General features: G+C 37.6%; 3 protein-coding genes and 2 non-coding genes across 8 annotated transcripts in view; 4 read left to right on the forward strand and 1 right to left on the reverse strand.

Annotated features, from left to right (window-relative positions):
* Positions 1–107: 107 nt before the first annotated feature.
* Positions 108–12,786, reverse strand: LOC127494533 (transmembrane 9 superfamily member 2). Of its 2 annotated transcripts, XM_051860497.1 has the most exons (18): positions 12,496–12,786; positions 12,239–12,306; positions 12,052–12,145; positions 10,987–11,114; positions 10,545–10,674; positions 9,842–9,969; positions 8,701–8,812; positions 8,542–8,621; positions 7,861–7,966; positions 7,518–7,559; positions 7,072–7,204; positions 6,696–6,815; positions 6,408–6,465; positions 6,154–6,313; positions 4,615–4,766; positions 4,412–4,523; positions 3,996–4,167; positions 108–1,375 (listed from the first exon to the last, which is right to left on the reverse strand). In XM_051860497.1, exons 1-18 carry the CDS (start codon positions 12,625–12,627, stop codon positions 1,308–1,310), a joined length of 1,995 nt encoding a protein of 664 aa, XP_051716457.1. In that variant the 5' UTR covers positions 12,628–12,786; the 3' UTR covers positions 108–1,307. The 2 variants fall into 2 exon arrangements, with proteins under 2 accessions (XP_051716457.1, XP_051716459.1); XM_051860499.1 differs by lacking the exon at positions 7,518–7,559 and having other exon boundaries at positions 12,496–12,784.
* Positions 12,787–13,130: 344 nt separating this feature from the next.
* On the forward strand, positions 13,131–19,107 carry rbmx (RNA binding motif protein X-linked). Of its 3 annotated transcripts, none has more exons than XM_051860505.1 (10): positions 13,131–13,296; positions 14,123–14,249; positions 14,693–14,799; positions 14,996–15,161; positions 15,323–15,439; positions 15,536–15,650; positions 15,843–15,977; positions 16,052–16,143; positions 16,688–18,460; positions 18,971–19,107. In XM_051860505.1, exons 2-9 carry the CDS (start codon positions 14,141–14,143, stop codon positions 16,996–16,998), a joined length of 1,152 nt encoding a protein of 383 aa, XP_051716465.1. In that variant the 5' UTR covers positions 13,131–13,296; positions 14,123–14,140; the 3' UTR covers positions 16,999–18,460; positions 18,971–19,107. The 3 variants fall into 3 exon arrangements, with proteins under 3 accessions (XP_051716465.1, XP_051716467.1, XP_051716466.1); XM_051860507.1 differs by having other exon boundaries at positions 18,351–18,460; XM_051860506.1 differs by lacking the exon at positions 13,131–13,296 and adding an exon at positions 13,971–13,990.
* Positions 14,831–14,907, forward strand: LOC127494896 (small nucleolar RNA SNORD61). The gene has a single exon (XR_007925009.1). It is a non-coding gene; the product is annotated as a small nucleolar RNA SNORD61 (small nucleolar RNA).
* Positions 15,202–15,266, forward strand: LOC127494897 (small nucleolar RNA SNORD61). The gene has a single exon (XR_007925010.1). It is a non-coding gene; the product is annotated as a small nucleolar RNA SNORD61 (small nucleolar RNA).
* A 237-nt stretch (positions 19,108–19,344) lies between the features above and the next one.
* The window catches only part of arhgef6 (Rac/Cdc42 guanine nucleotide exchange factor (GEF) 6), a 35,506-nt gene continuing 34,382 nt past the window's right edge, over positions 19,345–20,468 (forward strand). The window contains exon 1 of the mRNA XM_051860496.1: positions 19,345–19,637. Coding sequence (XP_051716456.1) covers positions 19,473–19,637 — 165 coding nt within the window. The 5' untranslated portion in view covers positions 19,345–19,472. The remainder of the gene's footprint in view (positions 19,638–20,468) is intronic.

The following is a 20,468-nucleotide window of genomic DNA, read 5'->3' on the forward strand; positions in this document are numbered from 1 at the left end:
CACTTTCAACAAATGTAACCAGAGTCAGCTCAAGCAAGTCATCATTAGTTTACTCCAACTGTAACAACAGACTGTTTTATATATATATAAAAAAAGTTAAGTAGACATTTTTGTAATGATGTATTTCGTGCTTTATTTTTCTTTCATTATAACATGGTGAAGAACGTTTATGTATACCTCATAAGACTTGAAGCTCAGTACATTCTGTGGGTTTTAAATTAAATTATTGAAAAAAAAAAATGTGTAAGCCTGTAATTTTTTTTAAGTAATGACATTTAAATAAATTACAAAGTACAAAATCACTAAATAGCTCCCATTATTTAGATATTATTACTTGTATAAAAGTGTCCTATAGCAAAAAAATGTGCTTCTTAACCATTCCACTTCCTTCACTCCATAAAAAACAATTCATCTGCAAGTTATACCAATAAAAATACATGGAACAGAGCAGATTTATGCTACTAACAACATATTAACAATTATTACTGATATCCACCAATAGGTGACATCATCGAGGTAACTGTGGTGTAGTTACTGTGGTGCAGTCACATTAGCGAAATTTCGTAGCCGAAAAGATTCATTGTCAATAACGTAGCGATGCATTAAGCGTCACACACAGAATTCACTTTTTAAAAAAAGCAGCTTTCTTTTGTCAACACAGTGAATGTGCATTACTATCTTCAACAAGATCAAAATCTGCATTGGGAATATTTTGGGAATGCAAACCTCCTGGTCACACAGATTTCTATTGGAATGACTGGATTTCGCCTGCGAAATTTTGGTGAGCAACAGTAAATGGTAAATTTTGTGGGCAAAACTTGAATCTGATGTGAAATTCTGTATTGCTTGGATTTCTATTAACATGACTGCATTTAGCCCACAGAATTTTGCCATACAAAGGTAAATGTTACCAAAGCCTAATTTGTGTTCCATCTAGTCTTTCAAAACAAATTCTATAAAAAAAAAGATGATGAAATAAAACAAAGCAAGTAAAACATACATTTGGGTCAATATAAAAGCATAAGAAGAACTTTATGTATAAAGATATAAGCATCTTTTCGCACGATGGGTTTAGCTGGAATGAAGTCATAGGCAACACAAGACAATTAAAGCACTGAAAAGGGGTCTTTGGAGTTTACACACACACACACACCTACTGCAGGTCAGTGAATTACAGTTGAGCCACACACCAGCGGTTCAGGAAAGAGTATCGTCTGATTCCTCCCTTCATTCTAATGTCTCTATAGACTTCCACTTGAAAGCTGATCTGTAAAAAGTTGTTGATGTGTTCTCCAAAAGTCCCTCCCTTAGTCCACTTTCAGCACACTGTAGATTTTATTTACAAAAAAGTAGCAGGCGAAGAAGCCTATAGTACCTGGATGGAAGAAGAAATATTTGAGAATTAACACAAGAAAAGAGAACAGGATAACAAAAAGGCCTTTTTAGTCACAACATGTGCCAGACTAACTGATAGTGTAGTGTACACATTATGAAAAAGCACTTCGATTAAAACCACATTTGGAGTTATTTTACAAGAAAACCCATCTATTAATAGTGGTGTTTCGATGCAGCAAATTATCTGACAAGAGCCAAACTGAGCGGAGTGTAATGAAGCACAGGATTAAATCTAATCATCGCTGGGGCGGCAGTGACAACCAATCAACAATAGGTCTGATGGAAATCTTTAGCTCGGAATCTATTTTCAGATGCATTTATATACACACGATTCTCAGTCCTCCTCCTCACCTTCCACACATGCTCTCCCTGTATCTTCAGTTTGCTCTCGGGATCTAAAAACTCCTGCTAGAAACAAGCCATTTCAGGGGACCATTATTTTAAGATGTGGGACTGAGAGCATAATGGCAACCCGGTAAGACTCGTTTCACTCGTGCCTTACATTTTCACCCCTCAAGTGCGTGTAGACGTTGCCATAACAGCCATAGCCAGGGCTCCTAAAGCATCTAGTTGAATCCACTGCAACAGATTGTGGCTAATATTCACTCAGAAAACCAATGGTGGAGGTTTCCCATCATTCAAAGAAAAGCTATGAGAATTGCTGCATTTACACTGGATAATCTGGAGTGTTTCTGTAAAGGTTCAGTGCACGTGTTCAATACTCTTTCTGCCCATGACCTATGTGAAATGTCAAAATACTGTCGATCATTCACCTAAACAGTTGTAAATCACTATTCTTCATGCTGGGTGAGGAAAACACATGCTAAAAAGCTAGAAAAGATATTTACCTGCTATTTGGAGAGACTGAGTGGTCATAAGTAAACATGTGTAGATGCTATCTACCCACAGCTGTTTATGGATGGCAGACAGCTGGCCATCGCTCGCCACCTCCGCCTCAGCATATCAATGAGGGGAAGCGACAGAGATTTGATTAAGGCCGGAGGGAGCGGCGCTATCTTTCAACAACAATGAAAGATGAGGAATATTTATATGTGTCCCAATTACCCTTGGCCTAAACACAGTATGACCCATCAGGCAGGAGCAAACCAACTAGAACTGGTCACCTGCCAAATGAAAGGACCATAGGGAGACATACTGCAGAATGAAAAAAAAAAAAAGAAAGAAAAAAAAAACGCATGTTTTGCAGGAACAGGATTCAAATCCTAAAGCGGCTTTCCCATATTCTCCTGATTGCACCAACTGTGCACAAGTTACAACTTACACACTACTAAAAATGTTTGCATTGCGCCATTAAACTTTTGAAACGTAGTTGAAACGTAACTAAAAACTAAATATTTTTCGGAAGCCTCCAACCTGAAGTAACAGTTAACAGACTGACTGAATTGCATTAATAAGCTCCTGTTTTAGCTGACAGACTTCAATATTATATTATAATATTGACATTTTCATTTTTTAAGATAGGGAACATTATGTGAATAAATTACTTGTTAGCTGCTCTTCAACACAAATCTGACCTAAACAGTTGTGCATGTCAAATAAAATTAATCATAATAATTTAATTTCTTATGTTTTTTAAATAAATATTTATTTATTGATCCTTATTCGTTCAAAATACAGCTTCTGACTGTTTTTACATATAAAACTGCCTTTTATGTTATTGATGATTAAGTAGTAATGTAATTTACTGTTAATTACATGAGGCAAAAAAGTAAAAGAATCAAGGATAATCTGAAATTACCAGCATTTCAACAACTTCTGCTCACGTATTGGAAGACGTTTTTTGTTTCAATTTAAGTAAGAACTTACGAAAGGCCGGTGCAATCCTACCCTGTAGAGTAAACGTGGTGAATGGTACACTCTCAGCTCTATGCTCAAAGATTGGTCTTGTGTTCAATTTACTCTAAACTGGTCATTGAGGAGGAGAATTCAGTGAAAGGTCATTCGGATTCATAAGGCTGATTCACACCATTAGCTTGTGAATTGGACTGCATATCATAACAGAAAGACTGCAGTTGAAATGGATACTAAAAGGTATATTTTAGTCAGAATTATTGCACTATCCATTCTATTTGTCTGTTTGACTCACTTACTGTCAGGATGAGCCTTTATGGAAATACTGATGTGAATTTCTAACATTTATAGATCATGATATAAGATTTAAGTTATGTGCTGAGGACAACAGGTCTCAAAGGCATTAAACAACACACACATTAGACAGCAGGGCAAGCCACTTTAAACTGTAGGCTCATGAGTTAGTCTGAAGCTCTTAATATAAAGCATGTCTCATTTGGAAAACTTTGATTTCCCTGCAGCAGCTGTGTGTCCTGTGTTCACAACATAAATGTATATCGATCAAATCTGTATCATCCCGTCATAGGGGGAAAACTGTGAGTTTTAAATTACATTCAGCACACACATAAGTTCAGCACGTACGATGGTTAAAACAACGCTGTATATGTTCTGTACACATGCATGCCGAACCAAAAAATTTCGGTAGGAATACATGTCCACCATTATACCACGTGTATATCAACTGATGTTTTTCAAGGCTAAAGCGAAAAAGACCATCTCTCACATACCTGTGAAAATGAAGAAAATGAGCACCATGATCATGGTGTAGCCAAAGTAGAGGATGGTGCTCGCAGCCCCTACAATTTGTAGTTTTGAGTAGAAGTAATGCAATGCGTAGACAAACAGATACACCGCTGTGAATCCGCTGGTCAGGAATGATCGCCACCACCAATGATAATCCTGTCAAATACAAATAAGGAGACTTTAAACAAAAAAAGTTACAAAATTATTACAATTATAATAATAATAGCACTTTACACCAATGTTTAAAATGATGTAGACTCTTATGAGATGAAGGCTCATATCAGTGAACTAGAAATGTCCACTAGACCACACCAATAGATGTCAGTGTCCAAGAATAAGAAAGAAAATTTAAAATTCAACATTTAATTTAAAAGATGCCGTGATCAGTGTTCAATCTCACCTCTGCACATAAATGGAAGTAGCAGAGCAGAACAGTTGCCTCAGAGCAGGTAATGACCAGGATGATGAACACCAGAAAAAGGAAGCCAAACATGTAATACATCTGATGAGACCTGCAGAGAAACATTTCATTAGTTAATGTTAGGGTCAAAACATCAGTTCTCACATCAACTCATTTCAGCATGATACGATTTCAAACTATACCAAATGCTGTTGAGGATGAAGAAGAGCTGGATGAAGATGCAGCCGAAGGGCAGGATGCCACCCATGATGATGCCCGGCACAGGTTTGGTGAAGAATGTCTGCTGAGGAATTTGGCGTGGGATCTGGTTTGTTCGCACCGGTGGCTCAATGCCCTGTTAAAACAGGAAAATAAAAACACCCACATTCATGATATCGTGCATGACAGTGTGCCAAAAGAAAAGCTCACACAGATGGGAACTGCAATAGCAGCTGATTCAAATGTTTAGAAATACATAAATAGGCAAGCATAAGAATTCTGAAGTATCAAAATCTGTGAACCTATTATTAAATGTCATTTCTTTGTATCCATAAGTATGGAATCAGCACCTGTTGGAATGTCAGGAATAAGAATTGTACTTTGCTGAAATGCCCTTACGCCTGTTTCACACGTGATCCTTTGAAGTACGTATTTTAGAACGTATGCGCTGTGGAAGCAGCACACGCTTGTGATTTCACATAAGACGTGTTTGCAGTGCACTACTGATCTGGCTTCAAACACAATAAACAATGTAATATTCAATTCATTTCTATATAGATTTATATATTATGTTGCTCAAGCAAGTGCCAAAACATTTCAACATGATACTTCTCTTACATGAAACTTTAGTATCACAAACATTACCATTCACACCAACAGCCGATTAAATTGCCTCCCATGTCTTTGCTTTCATGTTTTAATCTTTATATGAAAAGTCTTGCGAGTCATACAATTCTGTGGTTAGATGAGTGTCATCCATTGTGTAGCCTTCTTGTTCCGAGTCTAGTTCTGTCATGACAACTCTCTGAGTTTTATGTTTGGTCTGGGCGGAATAGATCTGCTACGCTGCTTCTGTTATTGCTACTGCTGCTGCTGCAGAGCAAGTATGGGACTTGCTACTACCGTAGCAGATCTATACAGGTGGAGCTGGGAAAGGTGGAGGGTTTCTGAAAGCTACCCAAGTATTTGAAGGTTGAGCACTCGAGCTCATTGGCTACTGATACAGCAGGAACCAATCAGCTGTGTCCTATAGATAATGATGTGATTACGAGCAAATTGAGTTAAAGGACCTATTAGCCTGTGCCATCTAGAGTTTCATGACAGAACTTTGTATTTCTCAGAAATATACATTATGTCCCAGAAATATACATTAGATATAATTTTGACCGCATTAACTATTTTTGCAACTCCTGGTAAGTGTTTTGCTTATCTTTGCTTTACCCCAGGCTTAAAGTAAAGTAATTATATGCATATATGGTAAAATTACTACATTTTCATGTCAATCCACGCTATTATGCACTTTAATTCAGCAAAAATAGACTCGTGCAGAAGCGTTTGTTGTACTGCTGTACTGCACAGTTCCTGCAATGCACTTGCCATGCCACATCCGTGTGCAGTGTGATTGCTCTAACCTTGGGCACTGAAAAAAATACGTACCACATACGCACTGCAAGCGTGTAAATGGGTGTCATGTGTGAAACGGGTGTTAAAAATAAACGGTCTGTTCAAGAAGGCATACTCACTGGTTTTTTGAAGCCAAAGTATGCACCCACAAAAGTTAAGGGAACAGAGATGCCAAACCACAGTGCCAGGATGGCCACGAGTGTACCAAAGGGAACGGCAGCAGAGGAGCCCTCTACCCACAGGATCAGATTCATCAGGAAGAAATCCACAAACACAATCCTGCAAAACACAAGCCACGTCTTTGAAACTGCATACTGGCATAAATCATATTATTTCTGTTCTCGGGAAATGAAGATGGAAATAATATTCATACCCAGGACACAAAAAGGCTGTGAGAAGGACATTGGTTTTCCAGTTTTCACCACCAAAAGCTGATGATACAGAGAAAATTTATTAGAAAAGGAAGCAATTAAGATTCATATTTAGCATATTTGAGGTGGACTCAGTAACTTTCCCCTCACTGAAAATGCAGAAATTAACAAAACACAAAAAAGAATAGTACTTTTAAAAAAATGTCACCACAAATGTCCCCTCATTCTCTTCACAATGACTTTCAGAAGAAAATAAGATAAAAAAAAGACACAAGACAATATTTCCTTACTCTTATAGAGCCTGGAAGACACGTATCCAGCAGATGTGCCAAGCAATACCCACAACACCACCGCACAGGTCATGAGAGCCCCTCTGTTGGCTGGAGACAGGAAGCCCAGACAGGCCAAGACTAAAGGGAAAAACAGAATTTTCACTTTTGTTCATTTAATGTTATTATAACAGTAATGGTAAATAACATGCTACCAAAATGTGTAAAACCAATAGTTCACAATGTCTATTGAGCCTAAATAAACAAATTAAAAATTTTAGAAAAATGAGAAAAGTTTACATTGATGGCTTTTACACTATGCACTCAAATATTCAATCACAGATCTAGAGAATCAACCCTTAAAGTTTAGTTTGTACAATACAAAATCTGCCCTTACAAAGGGTGATGAAGGTCATGATGAAGATCTGAATGCCCTGTCCGAGGAAGACAGACAAAAGCATGCCCATCTTGGGTGGCCTAAACACATCACCATGAACCTGCTTCCAGCCAGACTCCTCCTGGGCTTCCTCCTGCAGGAGATATAACAAATCTCAATATGTAAGCCCATCTCACATGATTATAATCAAATAAACCAATATGGCCAGAACACAGTCATTTAAATTCTGCAAACACTTGTGAAGGAACAGCAGATGGTATACATCACATATGAATTATCAGTGTCATTATCTATTCATTGCAAAACAGCTTCTTTCATTTTTTTTTTAGCTTGATTGGTGAGTGTGATCATGTACAATTACACTGTTTTACCACACAAAGGAAGTTCCCAGAAGCCAAACAAACACCAAATCATAATCACCAGTGACAACAAGCTAATAAGCTTACATAGGTAATGTTTGCAGTTGGAGGGATCTTAACCCAGTCTGCCTGTGAATGTCACAACAGAGGATTCATTGACTGGAGGTATTCTTTCGGGCATTAATATTATGAGAAAAATAATAACACACTGAAACTAAGAGGAAAATTGTCAGTCAATATGTGCTTGAGGATTAGGATCTATGAAGACGTGAGAATTATAACTCAAAACAAACACAATATATTAACTGGAAGTTTGATATGGGAGTGTCAGCTCTGTTGACACAAGAGACAGTAGTGACGTAACTGAGTCATTCATTTTGTCTCTTATCTAGATAACAGTTGGAATGAGAACAGAGTAAATTCAAGATACCTTGTCCATCTGGTTGTACTGGGCAATGTCCCTGTGCAGTGTTCTAAGCATGATCATGGCCACCATGCCAGACAGGAAGAGCACAATAACCAAAGAGTTCATGATGCTGAAAAAATTAACATGAAGATTGTCCATTAATATGTATGGAAATATAGATATAAGAGCCTTCTTATTCTTAAAGGGTTATTTCACCCAAAAATTAAAATTCTGTAATTAATTATTCACTCGCGTATCGTTCCACATCCGTAAGACTTTCGTTCATCTTCAGAACAAAAATGAAGATATTTTTAATGAAATCCGAGAGGTTTCTGTCCCTCCATAGAGATCCAACGCAACTACCACTTTCAATGTCCAGAAAGGTAGGAAAGACATCATTAAAGTACTCCATGTGACTCCAGTGATTTAACCTCAATTTTATGAAGCAACGCGAGTGCTTAAAACATAATTTACCACTTTATTTATAAAATAGTATTACCCAACATCCAATATCCAAAATAATATATATATATATATATATATATATATATATATATATCTTCATTTGTGTTCAGAAGATGAAAAAAGGTCTTATGGGTGTGGAACAACATGAGGGTGAGTAATTAAGGACAGAAATTTCATTTTTGGGTGAACTAACTCTTTGATGTTATAATATTTTCAACCAGCTTGGATTTCTGTACTCACCTAAACCACTGGATGTTGCTGTGAGGCATGGAAACCAAAATGTAATCCCATCGAGAAGCCCACTTAATATATTTATTATGCTAAAAAAAAAGAAAAAAGCTCTGTCACACAAAGTTCTTTCCAACCATCTCCATATACTGACTTTATAAACAAGCTTACCTCAAATTTAACTGAATAAGTGTAGGTCACTTTGAAATCACTGGTGAAATCTGCTGGTATGTCCATGGGAGCGCCTTCACACTTTGGATTGTCGTTATCACTATGCTTGATGCTGTTCAACAGACATATAATCAGCGTTGGGGGTAACGCATTACAAGTAGCGTGAGATAATTTTTTTCAAATAACAAGTAAAGTAACGCATTACTTTTAAATTTACAACAAAATATCTTGAGTTACTTTTTCAAATAAGTAATGCAAGTTACTTTGTTTTCCCATGTATTGACTGACACCTCTCCTTCCCCCATGTTGAGAGAAATCGTGAGTAAGTGCAGAGGTGTTATGTGTGCTGTGTAAACATGATGGTTACTGCAGTTCTAGACTATCAGAATGATGCGCAAGCCTGCAATATACGTTAAACAATACGAATGTACTTTATGAGAGATTACCAGTGTCTTTGCTGCTGACCTTTGATGAACCAATTCAACTATACCAATAAGCAAAATGACTTTTCACATTTGTTTCTTTCTTTTTTTTTTTTTTATTACTGAAGTAAGAGTGTTGAACTTTTTTCTCCTATGTCCTGTTCTTCCGCAAACCAGAATGGCAGCAAAGCTGAAAGGTTTGTTTGTGCTTCGCCTTGTAGTGTACAGTCATGAATTTGCATTTCCTTTAGCCGGAGGCTTATTTACAAAAGTGTAATAAAAAACAAGCAAGAAAGCCCAGCCCAGGTAAGAAAAAGTAATGTAACTTAATAAAATGTACCTAAGTAATTCACCTTTTAAGGGAGTATCACAATATTGTAATACATTACTTTTAAAAGTAACTTTGCCCAACACTGCATTTAATATATATTTTATAGATATGTATTACTTATATTATATTAGATTAGATTAGATTTATTACTCATATCTAAAAAAAAAAACAAAAACAAAAAACTATATTGTAAATGAGATCTAATCCATGCGCATTACAGTAAACTTTCACTTGGTTTTCTCATTGATGTCACAATTCTAGTTAAATAAGAAAGCATTTTTGCTGAAACTGGTCTCATAGGCCCACAAAGTAGAGAAAGACCTAAAATCAGGTTAAGGACACTACTTAAAGTAAAGTTAGTTACAGACAGTAAGTAGCAAAATCAAACCTCTTAGGTTCCACTGTAGCTGCCACAAGTCGAGCACCAATCCCAGTCGTTTCATCTACACTGTGGTAAATTATGGTGATGTCCACATGGTTGAAAAGATAAAAAGTGTTCTTCTTGTTGAAATTTGCCTAAAACAGTGGATAAAAATCATCATGTTAGAAGCTAGTCAGCATCAAAATGGCATCTCTCTACCTTTCTTACTAAATCTTTTGGTTATTTATAAAGTTATGTTGAAATTGTTGATATTTCTTTAATTAGCTAAATATTTCCACTGTGTCAGTGTTCTATTCATGATAACGTATTCTAATGTTATAAAGATTTAACTTACGGTTTAAAGTTTTTAAAATGATCAACCAGTCAGTAACCAAAACCGTTTTTAGCTTATTTTGAATACATTCCAAAAATACAGAATACGTTGGTGTCCCAACATTTGATACACAAATCTCGTGATTTTTGATGTATTAGATGCATTTAAAAAAAACTATTATGTAACAAACTTAACTGTGCATGAAGAGTAGGCAGTTTTTAACACTATCACCACCCTTAAAACGGGGATTTTAAACAACATAATAACTTTGACAATTTACTAAATAAATATTCAATAAACTGTAGTAAAAACAATTGTCATCGACATTTTCAATCTTTTTAACTCATCACAGACTGCTAGCTCACAACTCAAGTGATGATAAACAGGCTCTCTCACATTGATCACACAGGCATCCTTTGGGTTTCCATCTTGGTTTACTAGACATCCAATGGGAAATCCTGGGTTGCAGACTTTCTGATCGTCTTCCACAAGATAACACCATGTTACAGGCATGTTGTCAACAATCCTGCAAAACAAGTGTAAGAATAAACCAAATCCACGAATCTGTTATGTGCTACCATTACATATTCAGTAAAGCATTATATAATGCCAAACTCAATGATGACAGACAGTTATTGTGTCTTTTCTAAAAGGTTTTGAGCATTGCAACCATTATATATTCAGTAAAGGACTATATGCCAAACTCAATGATGACAGACAGTTATTGTGTCTTTTCTAAAAGGTTTTGAGCATACTGCTCATGCTAGTAACTGATAGAGCAAGATTACAACTTCCACAGTGCTACCACGCCTACTGTAGACATCCCATGTAGACTTACCAGTGGTGCTGGTAATTCAACTCCATCCCTCTCTTTAGAAAGTCCAACTTTAACTTGTCTTCTCTTGAACCTTTATCATACGACATGGTGCAGACCTTCTCACATGGCTTGTCAACCTTAAATGTAAACTAAAGGAAAAACATTTCTAAAATCAGTATCTGAAGAATCCATCCATTATGTGAGAAGCATAAAGTACTGGAGTTAATTACAACAGGCATATAACTGCAGAATAGTAACAAACAGGAATACACTGTCTAAATATCAGCAACATAATTATATGATGATAATGTATAAAAACCAAGTCACACAAAACACAAAGGGAGGAAAGTGTATGTGTGTCAGTTACAGCTACATCTAGTAAAACTTGATATACAACATGCCAGGTTTCTATAGGCAGGTTGTATAATCATTTAAATGTCACTGCTACACTAAAGTTATCGTGAAATGGATGTTGCAATAGTCTTTTCTTCCCTGTTGTGTCAAATATCTGAGTGAAATGGCTTCTCGAAAAAAAAAAAAAATGTAGGGCAGAACTTGAATTTGTCCATCGAGAATTGATCGGATTGTTGTGGTTTGCTATAATAATTAATGAAAAACACGTCATCACAGAAGAGATAACATAGCAGAGGGGGAAGCGATTTTGGTTAAATATTACAAGGGCAAGTGAATTTTAAAAATGTGCGGGACAAAGCGTTTATAATAAATACTCCAATATTCCATAAAAAAATAAGAATTGTCAGTTATGCTGTATTTTAAAGTGATGTAGTTACACTGCACTTACTCAGATAAGTATTAATTAACTACATGTACTTACTATAGAGTTACGGTTATGGCTTGATTTAGGGTTAGTTACTTGTAATAATGCATAATGTTTTAATTTAATTAAATTACTACATGTACTTACTATAGCAATAACAGTTTATTACTATAGTAAGTACATGAAGTAATGTGCAACTACGTCATCTTAAACATAAGTGTTACCGAATTGTCCATTTTGATTTCATGGTGACATTAAAGATAAAATACAACAAAGTAAATAAATGTAAAATAAAAACAATATTTTACCTTGTAAGGTGATGTCTCTATTCTTTCTCCAAACAACACCTGCCCAAGGTTCTCTGATGGCCTTCTTTCATTCAAGTCTTTGCAAAAATCAAACCTAAAGCAAAAAGTATGCCCTCACTGATCAGCCTTCTATCGAAATGCATGTAGATATAATGAAGATTATATTGTGAAGGTCAAGCATACTTACGCATCATATTCATAAGGCAGGACTGATTCCACAGAGTCCAGTCTATTGACCAACAGCTGTATCTCAGTCTGTGGGAATGACAGCAGGGTAGTGGGGTGAAGGGACAGTTGTCTATTATCATATCAACACTTTTGTGTTTTCATCTTGAATTTGCAATGTAGAGAATCCATAATTTGCTTATTAACTGTCTAAACATTAGTTATGTGTCAACTGTCTGTACATAATCATACAATAAGTATAGGACAGTAAAAGCTCACCTGACATTCATCTCCCTCCGTTTTTTTCTCGCAAAAATTGACTGGCGCTAAACCCGGAAGGTAGAATCCAACGCTTGAGCTGACTAGAGTAAGACTCAACAAAAATATAAAGCGCAGATTTAAAGACTTCATTTTTCAAAGCAGCGTCCTGCGAGGTGTACTCTGCTGGAGAAAACCATAAAACTAACCGGCGACAGTTCACACAGAAGATCACCAATACAACAAGCTCACAGCTACTACTGACTCAAGAAAGATTTGTATTAGTGTCATTTCCTTACTGTGACATAACCCCGCCCCCTCATGGCTCCTCCTCCAATCCCTCTACATCTGGATTAATGACAGCGTTTTTTTTAATTAATATATTTTAATCAATCAAATAGTTTTTAGTCGTAATTTTTATTTGCTTTATTTAATTAAAAATATTTTATAATATTTTTTAACTACATTATCCGTGTTCGGCTGGTCATATAATCTCATGTCTGCCCCGTGAGGTGACCCGCTTCATGTAAACAACAGATTTTATTTAGCTACAGATATGGCTAGAATCTTACACCATTTTAAATATGTATTTATTATTTATTTTGTAAAATTCATCAGTGCGAGCAACTTTGATATTTACGACTGGTTTTCACTACATGGTTAAGTACAGTTTTCAAAGATGACAATAGAGGGCGTGAGAGACTTTTAAACTGTTGAGTTTCTCCCTCCTACCATAGAGTAAGTGACTGCACTGGGCGGGTCGAAATACATTAGACACATATAAACCAGCAGACGCTTTTTTTTCTTTCTATTGATCCTGAGGTGAGTAAATGGATGAATCAAATATATTCATCATGCTTAGATTTTTGGTTTACATGTAGATGTTAGTTTTATTGTGCGCGCTCGTTTAAATGCCCTTAGCCTTGTAGTTATGTATATTTAGCAGATGTGATGGTAACTGAAAATGGCCTCATGTAGATGGCAGACGGCAACATGTTTTTTTTAAAACGCACATTTCAATCGCCATTTTGAACTTGCAACAATCAGCGTTATTCACTTATATATTTTAATTAAAAAAAAATGGTTTATTTTGAGTGTTTTATCATGAATATTTGAGATTCTTAATCAAACGTTGCAAGTTAGCCATATGGCCTGAAGAGGTCTCAGGCTGCTGTATCTGCCAGTAGCCTTGTAATTTTAAGCGTCCGCCATTTTGTGAAGCATGCATTAAAATGTATATGTAAATGCCATGCAAAATGTTCGACCGAAACGTTTAGTATCTTTTTAAACTCGACTAATGAATGTTCGTATTGCTCGCACGTGATCAGCAACTACTGTTAGTCAGGCAGGGCCTATCAGTTAATGGTTGCTGTGTTAAGCAGCTACTCCAGAGAATGATTAAATTAAACGCTTTTCTGTCATCAAATAGCTGACATTTTTGTATTGTTTTCTGCCATTATGCGTGTATTCTTGATAAACTGCTTTAACTAGATTTTCTGGTCTCCCACTTGGTGAGGTTGGTATGTTTGCTGGTTTTAGGCACTTTTTAGTTAGACTGGGAGACCAGCTGGTTTAAGCTGTTATTTTTTTTCAGATTGAGATGCGCTGTACTGTTCTCTTCTAATGCAGAAATGTCTCTCCCCTTTAGTTGCAACAGTGGGGAAATATGGCAGAGGCAGACCGACCAGGAAAGCTGTTCATCGGTGGCCTGAACACTGAAACTAGTGAGAAGGTCCTTGAAGCGTATTTCAGCAAATTTGGCAGAATAGCAGAAGGTAATAGTTTTGTATGATCTAAATTACTTGATAGAAATGTCATTTTTCTATGCAATTGTTTTTGTTTTAAGTTTGTAATAATTTGGGCTGCAGACATGAGCTAAAATGTTAAAGCGATAGTTCACTCAAAAATAAATTCAGTTATCCTACTCGCCCTCATTCTAAAGCCATAACTTTCAGACACGGTCAGCGGATTAAACTGCTGGATTCATATGGGCTTCTTTATGAACACTTTGAACCGTCTGAGTTTTGGGTGAATAGTTTTTCAGTGGAGGGACAGAAATATCTCAGATTTCATTAAATTGTCTTCATTTGTGTTTTGAAGATGAACTAAAATCTGATGGGTTTCGAATGACAATTTTGATTTTGGGGGAGACCATCCTTTCAGTGAAGCATTTGGTGTGTCAAGTGTGACCGTGTGTTTCCTCACCCTTGTCTTGCAGTTCTGTTGATGAAGGATCGTGAAACAAACAAATCTAGAGGTTTCGCGTTTGTAACTTATGAAAATCCTGGTGATGCAAAAGATGCTGCGAGGGAAATGAATGGAAAGGTGAGTGCTGGTGTGAACTTCACATTTGTAAGCTGTGATGATGGTTTGTGGCAATGATCTACTTGAACTGATGTAGTCCACAATTGTCCTCTAAGAAGTTCTGAGCTTACATAATGGATGTGCACAGTTGCTTTTCATTGAGCTTGTATATTTAAAAGCAACAGTTCTCTAAACTTCTGTTCTTTGTGCTTCCAAGCCCCTCGATGGAAAGCCTATTAAAGTGGAACAGGCCACAAAACCTCAGTTTGAGTCTTCAGGACGCCGTGGTCCACCACCAGTTCATCCACGGAGTCGTGGCCCTGCCAGAGGTCCGCGAGGGTCCAGAGGAGCACCAAGTGGAATGCGGGGACCACCAAGCAGAGGTACCATTCAGAAAGTTATCCACACTTCATTATAATTTGTGCAGTGATGACCCTTTTTTTTGATGATCTGTTTGAACTGATTGTCCTCTAAGAAGTTCTGAGCCTACACTTAACACATACTTTCTGCCAAAAATATTACCAAGATAACATAGGTTTTGTAGAACCCTTTTTTAAAGGCATGTCCTCAAGAGGGCCACCACCAATGAAGAGAGGCCCCCCAGTGCGGAACGGAGGACCCCCACCCAAGAGATCTGCACCTTCTGGGCCAATGGGCAGGCGTGAGTTTGCCGAATACAGTTTTGTTTTTGTTTTGTTTTTTGTTTGTTTGTTTGTTTGTTTGAACCATACAATCATTTTCTCAATGTATTTAACAGCACCAGTGTCCAGAGACAGGGACCCATATGGCCCCCCTCCTCGCAGAGATTCTCTGATGTCACGGCGGGATGATGGTCCTCCACCTCGTGATGACCACTACAGTAGTAAAGACAGGTGAGGTGATTCATTTAAAAATATATAAATACATTTTCTGAAGAGAAAGATTAAAAACGGCACATAAAATTAAAATAAAAGTAAAAGCCAACTCAAAATATTAACTACTTATATAAATAATAATAAAATAACATTGGTGATGGTCTGTGTTTCCAAATACAGTGACACTCACAAGCTGTTCATATTTTGCAGTTATTCCAGCCGTGACTACATGAGCTCACGGGACAGTCGAGACTATGCTCCGGCACCACGAGATTACCCATACCGGGAGTATTCAGGCCATTCCAGTTCTAGAGATGAATATGGCTCGGGTTCCAGAGGTTACAGGTGTGTTAAAATCCTACGTCAGATGTATGTGATGGCAGTTTGAGAATCTAGCTTAATGTTTCATTGTTTCTTAGTGATCGTGATGGCTATGGTGGAGGAAGAGAGCCACGGGGTTACATGGAGCGGCCCAGTACAGGCTCCTATAGAGACCCTTACGACGGTTACGGTAAGATTCAACCTTTAGTGTGGTGAAAAGGGTTAAGGGTCTTCACTCAAACCGCCTGTTTTGTGCCTGGAAAGGGCTGCCTCGTGTGATTGCCAAAAAGTGGAAACATCAAACGCGGCGTCTTTTCAACCTGAGTGTTCCAACCAAAAATCGCACCAACAAGGAATCCCTTGCAAGCTGTTTTTTGCCCCCCCAAAAGTTTGTCATTCCAGTAGCTCTGTCCGAACAACCAAGAGAGATGCAGTACCCAAACTACAATCTATCTGGAATTCAGTCCAAACCAAGGAAAGTGCATTTACTCAACAATGACGTGTCAAAGGGCTCTGAGTGAGCAATTGTCAACACTTCAGTTGGGTAGTTCAGTTATTTTAGGCTTTAACTAGTCCCACCCAGAATACAAATTTGTTTTATCCCCATTTGGAAAGTCTCTAACATTTGAGGTGGACGTGATTCAGATTTAGGGAAATGGGCACTTGAGACCGCAGTATCATGCAAAGAATGTTTAAGTAAATTTTGCCAATTACATGACCCGTTGACCCTGCAGGTAACTCACGCAGCGCCCCACCCTCAAGGGGTCCCCCTCCGTCCTACAGTGGGAGTGGCGGAAGCAGTCGTTATGACGACTATGGCAGCAGTTCCCGGGATGGATATGGCAGTCGCGACAGTTATCCCAGCAGTCGGAGTGACCCGTACTCCGCTAATCGTGGTGACCGACCGGGTAGGCAGGAGCGGGGACCACCCCCTCTTGAAAGAGGCTATCCTCGTGAATACAGCAGCTCGAGCTGTGGGGCACCTCGGGGTGGTGGCCGTGGCAGTGGTCGGCCAGATAGAGGAATGGCCCGGAGCCGATACTGAGAAAAAAGGGGAAAATGAGATGGAGAAATGGTGGTTTCTCATTGAGACATTCAAAAGACTTTGGGATTCAAAAGAGCGCCCTTTTAAACTCTGGACTTCAAGCTTCAGTTTCAAGCTGTACACAAACTTGTGGAGGTTTTTTTTTTTTTTTATTTTTTTTTTGTCATTTTTAAATGCAAAGTTTCTTTTCCCTTGCCCACATCCCATTTAATGGTACCGTTGCAAATCTAAGTGTGTTCTTTTTGTATACTAGTGATTTGTTAAAACCTGCAATGCCCTAGCATATGGCTTTCATTTACCAATAAAGTGTTTTTAATCAAAGATCTTGAACAACACTCTGCTATTCAAGAGAATGAAAAACTGAAGCATAAATATCTATTCACCTCTTCAGTTTTACATGGTGAGCACCCCAAAATGCCAGTTAATATAGATTCAATGCAGAATATTCATGTAGGCATGATTGTTCACATTGTTGAGGAATGGACAAATGTCACCTTTTTCCAAACTCTCTATGGGTGTAGTTTTCCTCAGTGCAAATGGATCCTTCATCACAAAGCCTAAACATTGACGTCTTGCATCGACCAATCCAAAGACAACCAAAATGCAAGAAACAATTCAGCACCACAGATAAAACCTGTCAACAGCTGGTAAGCAAAGCAAACCCTTTTGTTCTGGTATAAGTCAAGTCTCGGTGGTGTTATTTTGCAGCCTGAAGGTTAGTGTAATTTAGTCAAACATCGTTGCCCTAGCTTTTTCAAATGCAATCTGAAACGCTATACTTTCCAACATTATTAACAAAACCTCATCTCTGCCTTCAAAGGAGTCTGATCCCTTCCCCCCCCAACCACTGGATCACTGAGTTTAGGAGGTCTTAGTCTCAGAAAAATCAATCAATTCTACTGTTGCACTAAAGGAGAAAATGTCTGGATATTTTTTTTTTTTTCTGCCCCTTTTCAAATGAGCAATGGCCTTTTTTTTTTTTTTTTTTTTTTTTTTAAAGGATATTAAGATGTGAATCTCCTCAATGGATCTATACCTACAGTCAAATATAAACCACATAGCTGCAAAACCTCTTGAAACTTCCCAGTGGAACCCTTACGAAATTGTAATTTCACTTAGTGTTAACAAAAAGCCAGAACCGCTTGCAAGCATGCCGATTCTAACAAAGGAGACCACGTGGAGAAAGACAGCACCCTATCAACAAGCCTGGAAAACATTTCAGATTGGGTCACCTTTTTTTTTTTTTTTTTTTTTTTTTTTTTTTTTTTTGTTGTTGTTGTAAAAAAATATTTTAAAAGATGTCCCTTAGGCTGAGCTACAACAGTTTGCTGATGGTAACTCTCTCGTTGCAGGCTGAGTGGAGGAAGGCGAGTTTCATGGTAATACATGCACGAATACATCATTGCTGATCAGGACCTGTTGTCATTGTGGATGATCCATGGTAGTCTTTCATAAGATGCAGGTACGTTTAAGTCCTTAAATGGTTAGTTTACCCAAAAATGAAAATTGCCATTAATTAGTCACCCTCATGTCATTCCAAACCTGTAAGGCTTTCAAGTATCAGCTGTGTAGCTGTCTATAGAGGGACAGAATGCTCTCAGATTTAATCAAAAAGATTTGGGTTTGAAATGACATGGGTGAGTAATTAATGACAGAATTTTAATTTTTGGATGAACTATCCCTTTCAAGGTCCAGTAAGCAATTTCTGAGAAACTCTTCAAAGTGGATCTGAAGGAGCACCAAAACACACTTGTAGCAAATCAGAAGTAAGGGGCGTGTACACATTAGGGAGAGGTGTCTGTGAATTTGGGGGTGGAGCTATCAAGATAGGGGTGTGATCCTTTTGGTGACTTCAAATATCATGTGTTTCTCAGAAATCACTTACTGCACCTTTTAAACTCTTACAAATTTATATTTTGTCTCTCCATACAATTAATCACTTCCTTCCCCCCCCCCCCCCCCCCCCCCCCAGATTCAGAATCTGTTCATTGGAGGTTGCTGTTCATTGAGGCTGATTATGTTGAGATGGAGTCATGGGGTACTACAGATGAATTGCATTGGGTTGTTTTTTTTCCTTCTCCAATAAACGATCATCTGAGTTGAAATCAACTTTTGTCTTTCTTGTCTGTGTATTTTAATAAATTCTCACTATAATAGTGGTGTACCGGTATGAAAATGTCAGTGTTAACCCATACCACATATACAGGCTAATTTCATCAAAAAATAAAGTTGGAAAATTCTTGCGGCATTTTAAAGCAATCACAGTTCCCTTTGTGTCACTGAAATGTCAAAGAGCCTTTATGTTGATTATATGGCAGACGTCCACTGCAGAACTAAGTTTCTGGGCTGAATGGTCGTTGTAACATACAGAAAAAGCAGAAGCGTGACGGATGTGGGTAGCATCTCAACACGAATAGTGAGAGCTGGCGCACCAAGGGTGCAGCTAAATCTGAAGGGCCCATTGAGCCTAAACTATGAACCCCGAGGAGCAGACTGTTACGTGGCTAATAACATTAGGCGTGCTTAATTCACCCAAAAAGAATATCGCTGATCCGGAGGAATTTCTGAAAACATCGCTCAGAGATGGGGTCGTCCTATGTAAGCTTATGGAGCGACTGCTACCTGGAACCATCTTAAAGGTAATTAATAATATACACATGTATGTTTCTTTGATCAAACAGTCGTAAACGGTAGCGAATTATATTTTAATTTAATGCAACCGCAGCAAATACAGCCATGCGGAACTGACAGTGCACGCTACATAATGTAAGGATACTTACTGTTACAAGTGACACTTTGAGGTGCACTACGTTTTGCAAAGAAACAATACGTTTAAAAAAGAAAGTGCGCGATGAATGTCTATTTATCTGTAGGTTTATTCATGGCGCACAATTTAAGCGAGATACAATCTGACTTCCTGTTACATGAGAAATTGTTCCGCATTATCACATTCTCAAAAACGAAAAAACGCTACTTGTCTATTTCCACTTTTGTTTAAAATACCAAGAACATTTGTAAAGTAATTTTCATCTATAGTTTGTTACAGTCGTTTAACTAGGTCAGTCAGATCTCTGATTATTGAATGTCTGTCTGTATGCCTCTACTGCTAACTAACGTTAGTACTAATTCAACTCCCCCCTTTTACTCAGTTGCACACAAGATCGTTAATAAGATAGCCTACGGTATAAATTTCTATTTCTGCAGAATAAAGTTCGTTTAAATTCTTTTAATTTAAGCGCTATGAATTCGTGCTTTGATGCAGAGACATTATAACGAATGTGCTAATCAATACAACTCGACAGAGAAAAGTTTCTCTTTCTTTATAAAGGGCCCATTATAAGTTTTGTTGGTTCTTGTCTTCCTCCCTTCCTTTATTTTTAGCTTATTTCTGTGCCTTACTGCTTTACAGATTTTACACAACGCTTTTAAAGAGATATTTTCAGTTTGAATTTACCCATAAATTCGAGAAC

Source organism: Ctenopharyngodon idella, chromosome 14 (genome assembly GCF_019924925.1).
Source record: "Ctenopharyngodon idella isolate HZGC_01 chromosome 14, HZGC01, whole genome shotgun sequence".
Classification (NCBI taxonomy): domain Eukaryota; kingdom Metazoa; phylum Chordata; class Actinopteri; order Cypriniformes; family Xenocyprididae; genus Ctenopharyngodon; species Ctenopharyngodon idella.